Source organism: Lolium rigidum, chromosome 4 (genome assembly GCF_022539505.1).
Source record: "Lolium rigidum isolate FL_2022 chromosome 4, APGP_CSIRO_Lrig_0.1, whole genome shotgun sequence".
Taxonomy (NCBI): domain Eukaryota; kingdom Viridiplantae; phylum Streptophyta; class Magnoliopsida; order Poales; family Poaceae; genus Lolium; species Lolium rigidum.
Window position 1 is genome coordinate 138,244,363 of NC_061511.1, and position 16,374 is coordinate 138,260,736.

At 42.2% G+C, this 16,374-nt stretch overlaps 1 protein-coding gene across 2 annotated transcripts; it reads right to left on the reverse strand.

Moving 5' to 3' along the window:
- Nucleotides 1–244: 244 nt before the first annotated feature.
- Nucleotides 245–8,379, reverse strand: LOC124705779 (wings apart-like protein 1). Of its 2 annotated transcripts, none has more exons than XM_047237473.1 (13): nt 7,743–8,379; nt 6,513–6,612; nt 5,726–6,059; nt 5,356–5,468; nt 4,607–4,735; nt 4,402–4,495; nt 4,254–4,298; nt 3,401–4,062; nt 2,244–2,554; nt 1,947–2,085; nt 1,098–1,195; nt 929–1,010; nt 245–758 (listed from the first exon to the last, which is right to left on the reverse strand). In XM_047237473.1, the coding sequence occupies exons 1-13, from the start codon at nt 8,246–8,248 to the stop codon at nt 675–677; spliced, it is 2,697 nt and encodes an 898-aa protein (XP_047093429.1). In that variant the 5' UTR covers nt 8,249–8,379; the 3' UTR covers nt 245–674. The 2 variants fall into 2 exon arrangements, with proteins under 2 accessions (XP_047093429.1, XP_047093428.1); XM_047237472.1 differs by having other exon boundaries at nt 3,401–4,065.
- Between the last annotated feature and the right edge of the window lie 7,995 nt (nt 8,380–16,374).

Sequence of the window (16,374 nt, forward strand, 5' to 3'; positions counted from 1 at the left end):
CCCAAAACAGATCACTTGCAAACTAAGTAATGGTTGACCATGTTTTTATAAAAAATCATTACCTTGTACAATACAAAATCAATATCGTTACATACATCATGAAATATATTTTTATATGATGTCTACATAATATTGTAGTTGTTGATAGCTTTTCTAAATTTTGATTGAACTTCACTGAGTTTGACAAAAAAAATGTCTTATTCATTGGAACAGAGGGAGTACAAACCAAAATGAATATTGTCTATTGTCATAAAAGCAGAAACCATAATGGCATGGAGACAGCAAATTCTATTATAATCAGATTTAGGCATCTGTGGTCACTGTTGGTACTAGTACAGATTACAATATTTGTGGAACAGCCGAATAACCAAAACAGTACACACACTACATTCCCTATGATGTTATGTTACATTCAATTAAATGGCCTAAGAGAACTACCACAGTACATGATTGGAGAGCTGGGAAGAAGGAACGCACAAAACAGAGGAGGAGCAACAACAACAGGGGACAAAAGAAAAATAGCAAAAGAATGACACCATGGTTAGCTCCCAAGCCCACTGCAGGTCAGTCAGTCAGTCAGACTCCACCCATCTGCAGCGCCCCTGGGGACGAGGAGGAACACTTGTGTATGCCTTAGCTGCAAAGTCAGTCTGTACAAATACACCTTCACCATTCTATCCTAGTTTGCATTTGTTGATAACTTCTGTAACAGCTGAATGCGTTTCATCTGTCATCATATTAAGCTGCAGATGAAACGCCTGCAGGAAACAAAACATGGTGGTTAGCAGGCAATCTTACAGTGCAAGCACACACGTAGTCGCATATAAATCAAAACATGTGCGAAAATGCCGAGAGAGAATAAATCGAGCTTTCTAAGTACAAATTACATAGATGATTAAGGTTAACATCTACAGGACACGAGACATACCACAAATTTCTCTAGCGCAGGCACAAGAACTTTTAAGCTGTTATTTGGAAGGCAGCTGGAAATGGCTCCTCGAACCTTCATGCTGTTGCAGCAGACAGACAAGTTCAGAAGTTAAAACACCATTGAGGCCTGGACCATAATGAAACATTAGAAACTACAGATCACCAACCTTTCTATCGAAAGAAAACCAAGCAGGAGGGCGGCATAGGCCTCCACGATCATCATTTCAGCTTCTCGTGCTCCTTGCATCAAAGACTCTTCATCATCCTGCTTGTTTATAAGGGGCAGTTAATCAAATGATCTATAGAAAACAACACAATATGCTTGCTAGTCGCTAAGTAGAAAGGTTCTGATACTACATCTGAAGTCATACACTGCATTCAAATCAAAGATCCACCAAAATGCTAATGACAGGATTTACTGAATTATGGTTTGAAATGGAATGACTATGTCTATGCATGGTCGTTTTAGTCAACTAACTGGATTTGAAAGCCCATAACGATAATCATATGAGTGAGCTAGACAAAACTGACAATGGGCACTAAATGGCAGTCGGGCATGAATGGCATTATACAAAACTCTCTCCATTCTAAAATGTAAGGCATATAATTTTCATCAAAAGTAAAAGTTTTCTAAGTTTGACCAAGTTTACAGAAATCAATATCTAAAATACGAAATCAATATATCCACCATGAAATATATTTTTATAGTGTATTTACTCAATATTGTACATGTTAATAGTTTTCTATGCATTTGAACAAACTTAGAAAACTTTGAACTTTAAAAAAATGTATACGCCTTGTATGTTGGAATGGAGAGAGTATGCATTAGTTTACACTTCATGAATTATTTTCAAAACTAAGTGTTCACTATGCTGCTGACCTATGCCGTCAAACAAATGGTACTTTGAAAACAAAGGGCAGGTAATAAACATCTAGCTTTACCTTGTTAATTGTTTGAATGTATAAAATAGCTTTACTGTGTTTGAATGTATAGAAAAATTTAACGTCGAAATTACCGGTGATATAGGTGCAGAAGCTTCCGCGGAACCTTGACTTCCTAAGAAAATTGAACAGAGGAGTGGTATAACATCCCTCTGTGCATTTTCACTCCGTGAGGGTAGATCAACAGAAACACGGGCAGATGCAAGCCGTACCCTGTAGCCAGGTCATGAAAGAAGAGTCATTTAGGACTAGAAATGTCATCATTCATTAGTTGGGATACATAACTGCAGCCCCTGACCCCAATGAACTGGCAGAACAGTAACCCCAGGCATGAATCGAACAAATGGAAAGGAAGAAAGTAATGAGCTTACCTATTAAGGCTATCTTTCTCCACGAGATTTACAAGCAAGCCCAATATGGCAACCAGAAAATCAAGCTCGTGATCTCGCAGTTGCATAGCTTTAACTTGGCGTGCTTTGTTGTCCTCGGAATAGGTCAGGTCTTGTCCAAGCTCAACATCTCGGTCAGAGGACACTCGTTCTTTCGTTTCATAGTTCTTGTCCATGGAGAAATCAAATGAAGGGAAATGCTTGATGATCAAGGAGGCCATGGTGTTAAGTCCACCACATGATGCAATATGTTCACAACCAGATGGGTTGTCATTTGCTAAGTTCATAAGAACCTTCCAGAAAAACAAAGGAAAATCAGATATATGTCATTGCAAAACACAAAATAACCTTTTCTATCATAAAAATACAATCCGTCAGCTGTGAAAATGTTTCACCAGTGCCCAGCAAATAGAAGGAGCAACTGGGACTAGACCATGTAGACTATAGTATTATTTTTTTAATGATAAGATAAAGGTGGACACAATCTTTCATCAAATATCCTAGTAAGGAGCAGAAAATGATAAAGACAGACTACAATTATTCTAGAAGATCTCACATATACTGTCACCAAATGCAATATAATGGCACACATGCCTAGGCCTACAGTCAGCGCAAGCTTGAGACAAGATCAAAAACTAGCTTAGGCATAGACTTACAAAATAGCTTATCGTCACACTTAATATTTAATAACGAAACATACCCTTAATGTGACTATAAGCTTACAGAAGCATGGTCAGTTTAATAAGCTTATTGCATTTTTTAACAGCCTTTAGTAAATAAGCCTGAGGCAGCTTAAAATCAACTAGAGCAATGCCAAGTTAAGTTAAACAGTCAACACAAATTGAACTGACTTCAGCATCAGACTCAGCCCACTGCTCGAGCGTGCATGATATAAAGCAGATATAATGGCGTATTTGTCTTGATATTCCTTTCTTTAACTTCCAACCAAGATGCCACACATCCAGTTTAACAAACAGTAAGTATGTGGTATATATAATAGTGAAAGTCCCCTCAGTGCATGCAATTATATAACTTCACACATGGAACAAATTTGCTAAAAGGTTTAACAAAATATACTAAACACTCGCAAATGAACTTCCATTTCCAGGTGTCAGCCGACAAAAATAATACAAGCTTACCTTAATTGATGCCAGAAGGCATTCTTCCAAAAGACTGGACTCATCATCAACATTAGAAGGGGATGTTGAACCCAATTGATGATTATCTTCAGGTTGACAGGATTCCTGAGTTCCAATGGCCGCAATCTCACAATCTTCTGATAGTTTCTCATTTGCTGATTTTGCTTGACGTCCCTGGGATGATTTCTTTTTTGAACCAAATAGCCCCCAATTTAAAGGCTCCTGGTCAACATCATCAAATGCAAAAGGATCACTACCACCGCCAGTGCTCAAATCACTGTTGCCATTTTCAGATAGACGCCTTCGTTTTGCCACTTCTCTGGAGGTTCCATCAGAATTCGGTCCTGTTATAGAAACCCATCCACTTGACCCTCTAACAGGGTTGGCTTTACCACGATCCTTTCTTATATTGAGCTTCATACCAACACCATTGCTGTGCTTTTCACCTAATGAACCACTTGATACCCTGTTACTTGAAATAGACTGGGAACAATCGAGCGTCATTTGTGACAGGCCAACATCACTACTAGAAGATATAGAAATATGAGAAACATCTGCTTTGGCAGATGCGCAATTTTGGCGTTTCAGGTTCAGCGAAAGGTCATTTATCTTTGAGTTCTTGCACTTGTCAGTACCATTCAACGAAATTGCACCCTTGTTGTCTGCTGCACAATACAAATTCGAACATTAAACCATATTAAACATTTTTCTATGTCAACAGAAGTTGACCAGCATACTTTAGTGTATAGGGTACAGTTGTGCACATGCACGATAGCCTAAGTGCCCTTGAAATTTATTGCTCCACCCAAAGGATACTTTGGGTCATAGATATAATCTTTGTCAGATTTTTTACCTGTGCTGCTCGAAGCAATGGAAGAATTTTGAAGGAGAGACAGAACTGCAGTGAAGGAGAATAGCCATGAGATCGGAAATTATCAAAGTGTGCGTTGAACATTACATTACACGGGAATAGAAAAATATTGAAATATCAGCAAAATTACCTGATAATGATTCAATAATATTGATAATGACACCAACAAGAGAAAGTGGGGAGCCTCTAGGACTCAGTCTTCTACTCATGCTAAGCAAGTGGACCTGCAAGGATCAGAAGGAGCCGGGAGCAAATTAAGCAGTAGGACATGGTAATACACACGGCGCAGAACTGACAAGTATAATAAACTGAACTTACAAGATATCGAAAATTACCTTGTTATCGTAACTTAAAAATGTTGCATTCTCTAAAATCTTCAAACATTTCAAGAGGAGCGCAGCACTTTCCAAAGATGTTCCTTCTTTTATGTCCAAGGACAGAATGGAGGCATCCTTCACAATTCTCTGATAAACAAGATTTCACAGCAGTCAGCACAAACATATTACCAAAGCATCCATTTAACTGAAGCAGTGTCATATGAAAAGCATTTTGTATGCAAAATGGGCAAAACGGTATTGCAAATAATTCACTATGGGAATAAACAATATACAGATCAGGACCCCCAGGCAATAATCTACACGGATAAGAAATATGACAAATGGCTTCAATTTACTTAAGTCTCAAAGAAAGGCAAGTGTTGGTAGAAACTGCAGCATTCAACAGATCGCAATGTCTCTATGCCAAGTTATCACGTAATCATTAGAGGTTCAAAATTCAAAAAAAGTATTGCTTGGCATGGCAGTGTATCCAGCACGTTATTCATGAACCGCTGCAAGGCTTCATTTAGGATCAACAATTTTCATTTGGAGAAAAATTCCACAGTATAATTCTGTGCACTAGCGAAGTTCTAATGTACAGCTTCAAGAATGTCGGAGCTTAAAATGTACATGTTACAAAGCATGCAACCATCTTTCAGCATTGTAACAGAATAACAATGACAGTGTTGTTTATGTAAGCTTTTGCCCAAGGACAATTTACCATAAAACACATTGACGAAATGAACAAAACATAAACAAGATCTTACCTCCAGTGCCGAATGACAATCTATCATAACATCAAAAATATTATCAAGACCACCTGACACCCTTAATGTTTCTTTAAAATCTCCTCCAACTCTAGACACCTTGTCAGAAGTCTCTGAAAAGATAAATATTTGAAAATGAGAAATATTTTGGTCATGATAACAAAAAGTTACTGCTAGTACATATGGACTCAAACTATGCAAAACGGATGTACTCGGAATTGAAAATCAAAAGCAATTGAATCAAGGGCTAGGCAAATTCCTGAAGTTGTGAACATGCAATGCTTAACTTGTGAATTGATAGCGCATTTGGTTTGCAAATGCTACAATGGCAGTCATAATCATGATGAAGAAATTGATTAAAAAACCTTACCCTCTAATGCAACACCAGACAAGCATGCCTTTTCCATTGTCAACAAAGCAAGCCATTTTGAACATAATTGCGGCCTTGATGTTCTCCTGTCATCCTTGCCAAGTGGCTTGATTTCCTTACAACCTAAGAGGATTTCTTCAACTTTTGAAATGATATCCTCTGAACTGGAATCAGAATCCTTATTTGAGCCATTGAGCATTGTAACTTTACTGATTCCAAGAAGTTTGGAACCTATAGATGGTGCTTTGGCATCAATGGCATCCACTGGAGGGTTTAATAATTTAAGAAGAAACTGGATACAGGATTCTGAATCTAGCAAATGATTGTCTTGTACCTGAATAACAGGAAAGGGTAAGATTGGTCATAAGGAAAACTGAAGCTAAAGGAATGATCATCAGAACTCAGAAGTACTAAAGACAGCAACTTTTGGGGAAAAAAGTCACATTCAACGAGCAATATTTGTTAAATTTCAAATTAAATAATTGAAAATCTGATTACAAATAACCACACTAGCTGGACTTTTGAATTATATCAAGTTCACTGTCAATAAGTATGAAAAATAATGCATAGTGTTGCTAAAATTATTTTACTTTATCACACATTAATATCGAGAAAGAACATGAAAGCTTCTCCTAGAAAAACAATGTAAAAACACAGAAAATAAATTCGTCACAACATGATATCTTAGTGATTTGTGAGAATAGAATACTCTATATACATAGCACTGCAAGCAGCATGTACAGCATATCATCTACCATCTGGTGGTTCGGGATTAAGAGGTACTCACATCACTTGCCAAAACAAATAAAAGAGCTGCTGCTGCAACACCGAGGGGAGGATCATCGATGTTCAGAACCAAAACATTATCGATAATTTGCTGCACCAATCTACAGGACATTAAGAAAAAGGCACTTGTGAGTAAAAACTAACACAGGAAACATGTAAGATTTAAGGAAGAAAAACGAAATGGAACACTGTTGTCTGTAAAATTGTGGTATTGATTTTGGCACTTGGAGATGTACTGAAATTCAACTGAATACTAAAGATAAATATACATGCCTGATTACATATAAAAATAATTTATTCCCTGAGAATTTATTTTGACCGATCTTATCCATCTACAGATGTAGCAATGGGTAAAACTGTTGCTAGAATACAGCAAGTCATACATCCTCGCTTGTTTTGCTAAACTGCCAAAGCAGAACATACGCAGTTCAAATAATAAAATCTGCCTGTTCAGTAATCAGTACATATATGTTCAATTAACCTTATGCATCTTGTAAACCATGATTTCGAATGCCAATTGCCAATTAGGATAGAAACAGAAAACATCCTACATCATCAACTTATGCAAATCATGGCAGTATACACTAGACTTAGAATGCTCGTCGAGCGTCCAAATGTTTGTATAATACTGGGTTAAGGAGTGGATCGTTGGTGTTTTCCCCAGCTCAAATAGGTAGCAACTCCACGTATTTACTGGAGTAATGCACTGTTGGTTTGAAAAGTGAAGACCTTCTTGGACAGAGGAGAAATGGCAAGTTTGAGTTGAAAGAACAGCCTTTACACCAAGAATCTTGTACAGAAATATCCATAGGCCCAGGCAATCCTAATTCAATAAGATATTTTTGTAGGCATTTCCAATCACTCACGAAGCAGCCTGCTAGAAATGCAAGTACCTAAGCGCCCACTCCTTACACCCAGTTGTAAAAATCATGTCAGAAGCACAACATGGTGATAACTGGTCTACAGGGTGATTCTCCTCGTCTGCAAGCTCTTGATTCTACATGACCTTCAGTAACCCTAAAACAGAGCGCGCTGGTGGTTTGAAGGCCAAAGGTGGTTTCTTTGCAAGATAAGCCCCAATTCTTGACTCTTAATCGTACAAAATCGGAATCTTTGGACCCACAGGAATCCCCAATTTCGTAACCCTAATACGATGTCAAGATTGCCCCCGAACAAGAAAAGAAGAGCAAGAACCCAATTGCTGAGCGCAAGAAGAGAGCGGCGTACTGACCCCTGAGCCCGGAGGGTGCGTCTGTGCGCGGCGGAGGCGCAGATCCCTAGCAAGCTGAGCATGCTTGCGCGGCGCACCCGCCTGGGCGCGGTGGGCCGCATCCCGTCGAGCGCGAAATTGACCTCGTCGACGCTCTCCATCATCTCCCCGTACTCCTCGGCCTCCATGAGCGTGGCGGTGGCGGCCGGCTCGGGGTCCGCGCGCGCCCCTTTTCTTGCCCCCCTCCCGCGCCGCCGCGGGCCCTCTAGCAGCAGGGAGGGCGGCGGCGGCGGGTGCGTGGGCGGGTCCTCGTCGAAGTCCCACATGGAGGAGGACTCCTGCGACGCCGGGAAGGGCTGCGAGGAGGAGGAGCCCAGCAGCGGGAGCTCGTCGTCGTTCCCATCCCCGCCGTCGAAGTCGAAGGCGTCCTGCGAGGACGAGAGCCCGCGCTGCTCCCCTCCGGCGCCGGCGCCGCCGTCGGAGGAGAAGGAGGAGCGGGATCTGCGGCTGTAGGTGCGCACGATCATGGCGACTGGCCGCTGGTGGTGCTGCTGCGAGCTGCGGCTCCGCGCATACGGGGTGGAGAGAGAGAGAGAGATTTGGGCCTAGTCTGGTTTTCGAACGTTTTGCTGTGTGCGCTGCGCCGGGTTGCGGCTGGCTGATCCGGATTTGGGGATTTTTTTTCACTTTGTTCTGAGACGGGACTGGAACTGGAGCTGGGGATTTGGGAGAGGAGGTATTTCCTTCGGGAATGCGGTGGGGGGCCTCGCTGGAGGGTGGGCCCCCGGTGGTTTGTACTAGTACGTTTTGCCCTTTTGCTCCCTGGGTCACAGCATCTCCAGCCGCCTCCCCCAAAGCGCGCCGGATCAAAAAAAAAAAAACGTTCTTAGCCGCGTGTTCCAAAGTCTCTTTTTGTGCGACGCGGTTCGATATGGTGTCCGGTGCCCCGAGTTCGTTCTCGCTACACAGGAGTCGCTCCGGGCACGCCGGATACAGCGAAAAGTGAGGCGAGGAGAGGCGGGACCGACGCGTCAGCGGCACATTGAAGTTTACCCTAACTGTCGCCTACCTCACGGCGGAAGTTATTGGCACGCAGCGACAATGCAGTTCCCGCAGAGTGAAGCGTCTCATCGCACCTAGCTCTGTGTGCCGGCGTTAATGAGCGTCACCGCACCCCTCCCCCCCCCCGCGCCTCCCTCCGGCCTATAAAAAGGGTCGCTCTCTCATCGTCCCTCACACACAAACCCTAGCGCTTCTCTCCCCAACTCTAGCCGCCACCATCTTAAGAGTCGATGCCATGTCTGGTAGAGGCGGAGGTCGAGGTCGTGGTCGTGGCCTCCTGCGACGCCGTCGTCTTCATCGTCGGACCTGCAGGAGGAGGAGCGGCAAGTGTTGTTCGAGTTCGTCATCGTCCTCAAGGGCGACACACTCGGCATCCAGAGGCTGCCGGACAAGTTCGCCGACTTCGTCGCCGGCAACGAGCCGGCCTCTCTACATCTGCGGGAGGCTGCCTGCGGCTGCTGCCGGTGGATTGTGGACGTGATCTTCAACGCGCGCAGCAAGATGTACCTCGAAGGGAGAAGTTCGTGCGCTACCACCACCTCGAAGCCGGCTTCGTGCTCATGTTCTTCTACCTTGGTGAGGGGGATATGAGCGTCAAGGTGTTCGACGAGACGCGTTGTCGTCGGCACTACCACGGCGACAGCACCGAGGAGGACGACGACTAAGTGTTGTTTTCTTCGCATAGAAAATAGGCACGGAGGTTTCTGGTTGTTCTTCCTCGAAAGAACCAACAGGGATACCGTCAACATCTGGATTTTTCAGTTTGGGTGACTGGGTGTGCCTGGGAGTGTTCTTTCTTGGTAGCGAACACACGAAATCTGCGATGTCAATACTAGTTAGGTTTCGTTATTTTGCAATGTTTTATATTTGTGTCAATCATCGTTCAAACTATGTATTAGTTTGTGGAAACCATGTTCCAAACTATATCTTAGTTTGTGTAAACTATGTTCCGAATTATGTATTAGTTTGTGGAATGTTTCTTCTCTCTATTGAAATAAAAATGCAAAAAAAAAGTATATTTTATTAACAAAAATTTGGGGCGGCGTTTCTGGGACGCGACTGGGGAGCGACGTCCCCAAACGCGGCACGAAAAAACACATCCCTGAAACGTTCGATCCGACGCCGTTTGGGGGACACGACTGGAGATGCTCTTACCTTGTTCCGCAAGGGAAAGGATCGTCTGTGGCACCTTCACCGGCGAGCTTTAAATTTAAATCATAGCCGATAGCGATTTGGAGATTTTAGAGAGAGAAATTGTTCACATTGGTGCTCTCAATAAAAATCCACGTCAACTCGAGCCTAATAAAATAGCCGGCGACCTCCAAAAAATCATGTGGGAAGAGAGGCTACCGGAGGCGCCGGCACGAACAGCACAACAAAATATAAATAAGCACTTCACTATGCTATTCTGAATTACTCTCCGGCACGAACAGCACAACAACTCCACGTTAGATTTCCACTCTCTCTCATGGCATGGGCCACCCGTCACACTCACCTTATTTCTATTGGGAGTTGATTTGGGGCACAACCGGTGTGGGCAATCCAAAAAAAAAATAGCCGGCGTGTGTGGCTGATGTCAAGGGTACTCCTCGGCAATGCCCTCAGTTTGGGGCTTAGGGTAGATGGAATCCTGACACGAGACATCGGTTATCAAACAAGCGGGGAAAGCGATTTACCCAGGTTCGGGGCCCTCGATGAGGTAAAACCCTTACGTCCTGCTTGTCTGATCTTATGAAAATATCGGGTTACAGTGGGATGCCGAAGGTTTCGGCTGTGATCTCGTCGAGAGACTAAGTACTATGAGTCCCTAGCTCTAGACTTCTGGTGGCTAAAATTACTAAGATTGTGCGTGTGTCTCGGCCTGGCCCTTATATAGGGGGTCAGGTCTCGAGAGATCTGTCCGGGTACGACTAGGTTACAAAGGACCCTAGTTCTAGACTTTCCTTGTATCCTTCGCTTCTTTGTCTTGTTCTTCAAGGAACCTTCTTCGACACCGACGTAGTGGCCCACCTTGCCATCGGGTGTCTTCATGGGCCTCCAGTTGGGTCGTACAGGATAGGGCAATAACAGTTACCCGAAGGGTAATGCCTGCTGTCCACTGCTGGCGCGTAGTTGACGTGGGAGGTAGAATTCTCTGTGGTGTAACTTTTCTTCGTTCCCCGGCAACAGCGCCAGAAAATAGCTTGATGTCTACGCACGCTTCTATTTCTGTAGACGGTGTTGGGCCTCCAAGAGCAGAGGTTTGTAGAACAGCAGCAAGTTTCCCTTAAGTGAATCACCCAAGGTTTATTGAACTCAGGAAGGAAGAGGACAAAGATATCCCTCTCAAGCAACCCTGCAATTACGATACAAGAAGTCTCTTGTGTCCCCAACACACCCAATACACTTGTCAGATGTATAGGTGCACTAGTTCGGCGAAGAGATAGTGAGATACAAGTGATATGGATGAATATGAGTGGTAATAGCAATCTGAAATAAAGATGGCAGAGAGTAAACATGCAACAGAACAGTAAATAAATGGAGTTTCGATGCTTGGAAATAAGGCCTAGGGATCATACTTTCACTAGTGGACACTCTCAACATTGCAATCATAATTAAATATAAATAAGCACTTCACTATGCTATTCTGAATTACTCTCTGGCAAGATAACGAACACTAATTCATCATGTAGGCAAACCTTAAAGATGTATTCCCAAGTACTAATAAACACCCCACGTTGTCACTGTGAGCATTCATAGGAGGTACTAACACACCACAATTTCATAGAGACATCCAACTCAAATCATAACCCGATGAACAAGTATTCGCATGAAATATAGCCTAAGAGACCCACACAGTGCACACACTGTCACCTTTACACACGTGGGACAAGGAGTCTTCGGAGATCACATAAGTAAAATCCACTTGAATAGCATAAAGACATCTAGATTACAAAGCTCATCATATGGATCTCAATCATGCAAAGCAACTCATGAGATCATTGTATTGAAGTACATGGGAGAGAGATTAACCACATAGCTACGGTACAGCCCATTAGCCTCGGGGAGAACTACTCCCTCCTCATCATAGGAGACAACAGCGTTGGTGAAGATGGCGGTGGTGTCGATGGAGATGCCTTCCGGGGGCAATTCCCCGTCCCGGCGGCGTGCCGGAACAGAGACTTCTGTCCCCCGAATCTTGGCTTCGCGATGGCGGCGGCTCTGGAACTTTTCTCGTATCGTGGCTTATCGGTGTCAAAGATTTAGGTCAGGGAGGCTTATATAGGCGAAGAGTCGGAGTCGGAAGGGCCACGGGGGACCCACACAGTAGGGGGTGATACGTCTCCGACGTATCGATAATTTCTTATGTTCCATGCCACATTATTGATGATATCTACATGTTTTATGCATACTTTATGTCATATTTATGCATTTTCCGGAACTAACCTATTGACGAGATGCCGAAGGGCCGGTTCTTTGTTTTACTGCTGTTTTTGGTTTCGAAATTCCTATTAAGGAAATATTCTCGAAATCGGACGAAATCAACGCCCGACATCTTAGGATTGCATGAAGCTTCCGGAACACCGAGACGCCGCGAGGGGGGCCACAGGCCCACCAAACAGTAGGCCGGCGCGGCCAAGGGGGGGCCCGCGCCCCCCTGTTGTGTCGTCGCCTCGTTGACCTTATGAAGCCGCCTCTTCGCCTATATAAAGGTCCCTGGCCTAAAACACGATACGAAAAAAAGCCACGGTACGAGAAACCTTCCAGAGCCGCCGCCATCGCGAAGCCAAGATCTGGGGGACAGGAGTCTCTGTTCCGGCATGCCGCCGGGACGGGGAAGTGCCCCCGGAAGGCTCCTCCATCGACACCACCGCCATCTCCATCAACGCTGCTGTCTCCCATGAGGAGGAGTAGTTCTCCATCGAGGCTCGGGGCTGTACCGGTAGCTATGTGGTTAATCTCTCTCCTATGTGCTTCAATACAATAATATCATGAGCTACCTTACATGATTGAGATTCATATGATGATGCTTGTAATCTAGATGTCATTATGCTAGTCAAGTGGATTTTACTTATGTGATCTCCGGAGACTCCTTGTCCCACGTGTGTAAAGGTGACGAGTGTGTGCACCGTGTGGGTCTCTTAGGCTATATTTCACAGAATACTTATTCACTGTTATGAATGGCATAGTGAAGTGCTTATTTATATCTCTTTATGATTGCAATGTGTTTTGTATCACAATATATCTGTGTGCTACTCTAGTGATGTTATTAAAGTAGTTTATTCCTCCACTACGGTGTAATGGTGACAGTGTGTGCATCGTGTAGTACTTGGCGTAGGCTATGATCGTGATCTATTGTAGATTATGAAGTTAACTATTGCTATGATAGTATTGATGTGATCTATTCCTCCTTTCGTAGTGTGAAGGTGACAGTGTGCATGCTATGTTAGTACTTGGTTTGGTTATGTTGATCTGTTATGCACTCTAAGGTTATTTAAATATGAACATTGTATATTGTGGAGCTTGTTAACTCCGGCATTGAGGGTTCGTGTAATCCTACATAGTTAGTGGTGTTCATCATCCAACAAGAGGGTGTAGAGTCTAGCATCTATCTATTTATTCTGTTATGTGATCAATGTTGAGAGTGTCCACTAGTGAAAGTATGATCCCTAGGCCTTGTTCCTAAATACTTGCTATCGCTGCTTGTTTCTTGTTTTCTTGCATCTTTACTTCCTGCAATATTACTACCATCAACTGCACGCCAGACAAGCACTTTTACGGCGCCGTTACTCACTGCTCATATTCATTCATACCACTTGTATTTCACTATCTCTTCGCCGAACTAGTGCACCTATTAGGTGTGTTGGGGACACAAGAGACTTCTTGCTTTGTGGTTGCGGGGTTGCATGAGAGGGATACCTTTGACCTCTTCCTCCCCGAGTTCGATAAACCTTGGGTGATCCACTTAAGGGAAACTTGCTTCTTGTTCTACAAACCTCTGCTCTTGGAGGCCCAACACTGTCTACAAGAATAGAAGCTCCCGTAGACATCAAGCACTTTTACGGCGCCGTTGCTTGGGGAGGAAAGGTAAAAGGCACTCATACTCCGGTCCCGGGTAAAGTACTTTTCGTTGTCGTTGTGTGTGTGCTCGAAGCTATTTCCTTTAGATCCTGCAATTGCATCTTTTTGTTTCTTGTTTACACTAGTTAGGCATAATGGACAACAATGAGCTTCTTATTCTATTTCCTGATTTAAGACATGGATGGTTTGATGCGAAAATTAAAAAACCTATGGAACATATTAGTATGAACGCTTTGAACACCATTGTTGCTAATGATATGGAAAATTCTAAGCTTGGGGAATCTGGCTTTGATGAGCATGATATTTTTAGTCCCCCAAGCATCGAGGAGAAAATTTTCTTTGATGATACTTTGCCTCCTATTTATGATGATTATAATAATATTGGTCTTTTAGTACCGCCTGTTATGGAGGATAAATTTGATTATGATTACAATATGCCTCCTATATTTGATGATGAGAATAATAATGATAGCTACTTTGTTGAATTTGCTCCCACTACAACTAATAAAATTGATTATGCTTATGTGGAGAGTAATGATACTTTTATGCATGTGAATAAGAATGCTTTATGTGATACTTATATTGTTGAGTTTGCACATGATGCCACTGAAAGTTATTATGAGAGAGGAAAATATGGTTGTAGAAGTTTTCATGTTACTAAAACACCTCTCTATATGCTGAAATTTTTAAAGTTACACTTGTTTTATCTTTCTATGCTTGTTGCATCATGCTTCATGAATTTGTTTATTTACAAAATTCCTATGCATAGGAAGCATGTTAGGCTTAAATTTGTTTTGAATTTGCTTCTTGATGCTCTTTTTTGCTTCAACTACTATTTCTTGCGAGTGCATCATTAAAACTGCTGAGCCCATCTTAATGGCTATAAAGAAAGCACTTCTTGGGAGATAACCCATGTGTTTATTTTACTACTGTATTTTTGTTTTATATTTGAGTCTTGGAAGTTGTTACTACTGTAGAAACCTCTCCTTATCTTAGTTTTGTTGCATTGTTGTGCCAAGTAAAGTCTTTGATAGTAAGGTTCATACTAGATTTGGATTCTTTGCTGCAGAAACAGATTTCTTTGCTTTGTCACGAATCTGGGCCTAATTCTCTGTAGGTAACTCAGAAAATTATGCCAATTTACGTGAGTGATCCTCAGATATATACGCAACTTTCATTCAATTTGAGCATTTTCATCTGAGCAAGTCTGGTGCCTCAATAAAATTCGTCTTTACGGACTGTTCCGTTTTGACAGATTCTGCCTTTTATTTCGCATTGCCTCTTTTGTTATGTGGGATGGATTTCTTTGTTCCATTGACTTTCGGTAGCTTTGGGCAATGTCCAGAAGTGTTAAGAATGATTGTTTCACCTCTGAACATGTGAATTTTTATTATGCTATAACCCTCTAATGAGTTTGTTTCGAGTTTGGTGTGGAGGAAGTTTTCAAGGATCAAGAGAGGAGGATGATATACTACGATCAAGGAGAGTGAAAGCTCTAAGCTTGGGGATGCCCCGGTGGTTCATCCCTGCATATTTCAATAAGACTCAAGCATCTAAGCTTGGGGATGCCCAAGGCATCCCCTTCTTCATCGACAAATTATCAGGTTTCTTCTCTTGAAACTATATTTTTATTCGGTCACATCTTATGTACTTTACTTGGAGCGTCTTTTTGCTTTTGTTTTTGTTTGAATAAAATATGATCCATCATGCTTGTGTGGGATAGAGACACGCTCCGCTGGTTCATATGAACACATGTGTTCTTAGCTCATAATGTTCATGGCGAAGGTTGAAACCGCTTCGTCAATTGTTATTTGGTTGGAAACGGAAAATGCCGCATGTAGTAAATGGTATAATGTCTTGAATAATGTGATACTTGGCAATTGTTGTGCTCATATAGATCGTGTTTAAGCTCTTGCATCATGTACCTTGTACTCATTAATGAATAACTACATAGAGCTTGTTAAAATTTGGTTTGCATGATTTTTTTTTGAAGGGTCAACAGTGGGGAAAAACCCCACTGCAATTTTTATTGAAAATTATAAAAGGTTACAGATGTACAAGGTGTACAAAGGAAAAGAGAGAAAGTAAAAAAGAAAGAAAGAAAGAAAGAAAGCAAGAAGAAAAAAGAAAGAAAGAAAGAAAGAAAGAAAGAAAGGAAGAAAAAAAGAAAGAAAGAAAGAATAAAAGAAAAAGAGGAAGCTAAGAACTCAAGAAGCTATGTAGCCAAGACTTGAAAGGATTCTCCCATTTTTTCTTCATTCTGAAAGAAAGCAAATGCATTTCTTGTTTGAATACTGCCTTCCAGGCTTGTAAAGTTGGTGTTTGTCCTTCAAAAAATTTCCTGTTTCTGATTATCCAAATGGACCATGAAGCAATCATAATGATTTCCACTGCAAACGGTAAGTTCAGCCTGTCCTTGACATCATATAGTGCTTCCATGATTGATTGCTGATTTGAAATATGGTTTTCATGATTAGTTTCTCTAGAGTCTAGATATTTTCTGGCTAAGGTGTTTGAACAACAAGAAGAC